This window comes from Kryptolebias marmoratus, linkage group LG6, assembly GCF_001649575.2.
Source record: "Kryptolebias marmoratus isolate JLee-2015 linkage group LG6, ASM164957v2, whole genome shotgun sequence".
NCBI classification, from domain to species: Eukaryota; Metazoa; Chordata; class Actinopteri; order Cyprinodontiformes; family Rivulidae; genus Kryptolebias; species Kryptolebias marmoratus.
In genome coordinates this window covers 25,422,389-25,425,199 of record NC_051435.1, presented here as the reverse complement: position 1 = coordinate 25,425,199, position 2,811 = coordinate 25,422,389, and the positions used below count along the sequence as shown (strand labels likewise).

The following is a 2,811-nucleotide window of genomic DNA, read 5'->3' as shown; positions in this document are numbered from 1 at the left end:
ACTTGACAGAAAATGACATGGAATCCAGATTTTTGCACAGCTTTTGGCTTTTAACGACTATGGTCTTAAACTTTTGATCAGCTGAAAAAATCATGTTTGAGTGTAAATGCAGTTTGCAGAAAATTCCCTGCTCAAACGTTCTTGTCTCTTGCACTGATTTTTTCCTTTAACATTGTGAAGCTCTACTTAGAACCTTCTTAAGATCCAAGAGTGCAAAATGCAAATTCTTGCAATTTTTTGACATGGGTTTGTCATTCTCTAAAGAAAGCAATTTTTTGACTTGAGGCACCTTGAAAAGCACCCTATGGTGACCTACACTGCACATCACTGGTATTGAGAATACTGTAAATAACTAGCAATCCTTACCGGAATACATGTTGCATGCCATCTTACATGCAAAAAAATTAAATAAAGATCTGTTAGGGCTCTGAGTATGTGTTGGGGATGAGATTAGTTCCCAACCAATCTGCCTTTTGCCTCCTTTTTCCTTATTTTCTTTAAAAGTGACCTGTCCTCATGCTGCCAGCACAGTGGGTAAACTAAAACACTGCTTTACTTCAGCAGCTGTGTGTGCCAGAGCAAATCAGCAGGTTGTTTTTGGACAGGTTCATCAAAGAGGCCAGTGTTCACATACCCTGCCGACAGTAGCAGAGACAGGAGAGTCTGAATGTATACAGATGTGAGTGTGTGTGTTGGAGACAGAAAAAGGCAAAAGAGAGAGAGGTGTGAAGGAGAATGAGCTGTGTAGCAAGTTCAGCATAACACAAAGAATGTGTGTCACATTTTCATACATGTGTTAAATATGTTTTCACTCACTACTTAGTATTTTCTAAAATATACTAATATGATACAGTGTTATATTTGAGCAAGATGCCCTTTTACTGTTTCCAAGTTTTGGCAAAGAGAGCTTGGAATATGGAAAAAAAAAATCACACCACATTGACAGACTCTAAACTAGAAACACATTTAGTTTAATTCTATTTTAATATTTTCTGTGCTGCTCCTGTTTATTGTTTCTGAAAAGCATATTGAATTATTTTTGTTGTGAGTTGTTTTCTTTTTTTTTTTTTCAAAATGACTTTGGCCAGAGTATGACTAGATCTTGTTGATGTCCCTCTTTGATCAGCAATCTTATGAGGTTCCCATCGCCATGAAGGCTGTGTTTGACTACATTGACACGTTTTCCTCCCGTATCCGGGAGATGGAGCACCAGAAGAGGGATGGGGTTGCCTGTAAGAAGGAGGACAAGCCCAGATCCCTGGAAAACTTTTTGTCCAGGTAAGACTCCCCTCTATGTAAATTGGGACTATAAGCAGATTGTAGCTGCCTGTTTGTGTGCGTTCCATACAAATGGAAAATAACAAACACTTGCAGTTTCTGCAGGCTCAAACATTGTCATCACACACTTTCACAAGACTATGGAGAATTATGTTTCCAAAAGGAAAGAGGGTTATGACCATAATTCAGTGTTGTCAGCCTCTGGCACTAATTGTATGGGTACATGTTGAGCACAAGTACACGCCACTTGTGTTGGCACAAAGCTTTCACTGCAGCACCAAAATGCCACTTTGATTCAGACTAAAACTGTTTTTGATTGCAGGTTTCGATGGAGACGCCGCCTGTTTGTCATCTCCGCCCCCAGCGATGAGGAGTGGTCCTACCAGCAGCAGCTTTATGCCCTGAACAGCCAGGCCTGCAATCTGGGTGAGTCTCTTGAAACTGGGCAGTTGTGAACAAAAACAGCTAAAATTAAAGTCCTGGCAGTCTTTGAAAGAATGCAAATTGCCCACAGCCTTTCACGCCAGAGTTTTAAACTGCAATTATCTTGTAATGAGAAGCGATGAAGTTATAGCCTTTTTAGTAGAACTTTGTAAATGACGTTCTGCACAAACATCATGTAGTATTGTGAAATTTTGTGGGAAATAATAGTGCATGGAGTATGTGTTGAATATTACTCTCAGCTACTACCACAACAGATTTTAGCTCAATATCTGTAAATTTGACTGTGATACGGACATTTTTGTGTTTGCTAAGCTGAGGGCACTTGGAATTGGATTACTCAGCTGCATATGTACCGTACATTCAATGATTACTTTCTGAAAAAGTCATCAAAATCTGCTGTGATTCATGATATATTTTACTAGCAAAAGTTATTTCAATAGTTAATGGCAAAATTATAAAAACAGATCTTGTGTGATCAGTTAGAGCTAAGAGTATAAGTTGGGTATGACTCTAAGCTACTATAGCACCAAATTTTAGCTCAACATCTGTAGCCATAACATTTAGATGTTTCTTTTATTTGACACACCTGATTTAAAGGAATGAGTGATTATCAGGATTTGCAAATCTTGAAGACATGCTGAAGAACAGGGAAAATACTAAAACATGGAAAATTCTGGGATAGTGATTGTTCTCCTTGATCTTTGATCCCATCATATTGAAATCAAACAGGATCACACTTGAACCATGGTCAGTGATCAATAATAAACTTTGTGTTAAAGAAAGCTGATATTTACAGAAATTAAATCAAATAAATCCATTTTGTGGATAATCATAACATTTTAATATTATGGTCAAAGTGATTGAGCTAAAGCTTTAAAATAGTTAAACAGACAAAATACACAATAATTAAAATTTTAATTTTAAAGTTATGACTTCTTCTCCCTGGGCTGCCACCTTATCGTGGTGGAGGGGTTTGAGTGTCCCAATGATCCTAGGAGCTATGCTGTCAGGGGCTTCATGCCCCTAGTAGGGTCACCCAAGGCAGACAGGTCCTAGGTGAGGGGCCAGACGAAGTGCAGCCCAAAGACC

At 38.5% G+C, this 2,811-nt stretch overlaps 1 protein-coding gene across 1 annotated transcript in view; it reads left to right on the top strand.

The window, feature by feature from the left end:
- The window catches only part of ccdc80 (coiled-coil domain containing 80), a 33,640-nt gene that overhangs the window by 24,151 nt on the left and 6,678 nt on the right, over nucleotides 1-2,811 (top strand). Inside the window, exons 7-8 of the mRNA XM_017431824.3 lie at nucleotides 1,127-1,278; nucleotides 1,601-1,704. Coding sequence (XP_017287313.1) covers nucleotides 1,127-1,278; nucleotides 1,601-1,704 — 256 coding nt within the window. The remainder of the gene's footprint in view (nucleotides 1-1,126; nucleotides 1,279-1,600; nucleotides 1,705-2,811) is intronic.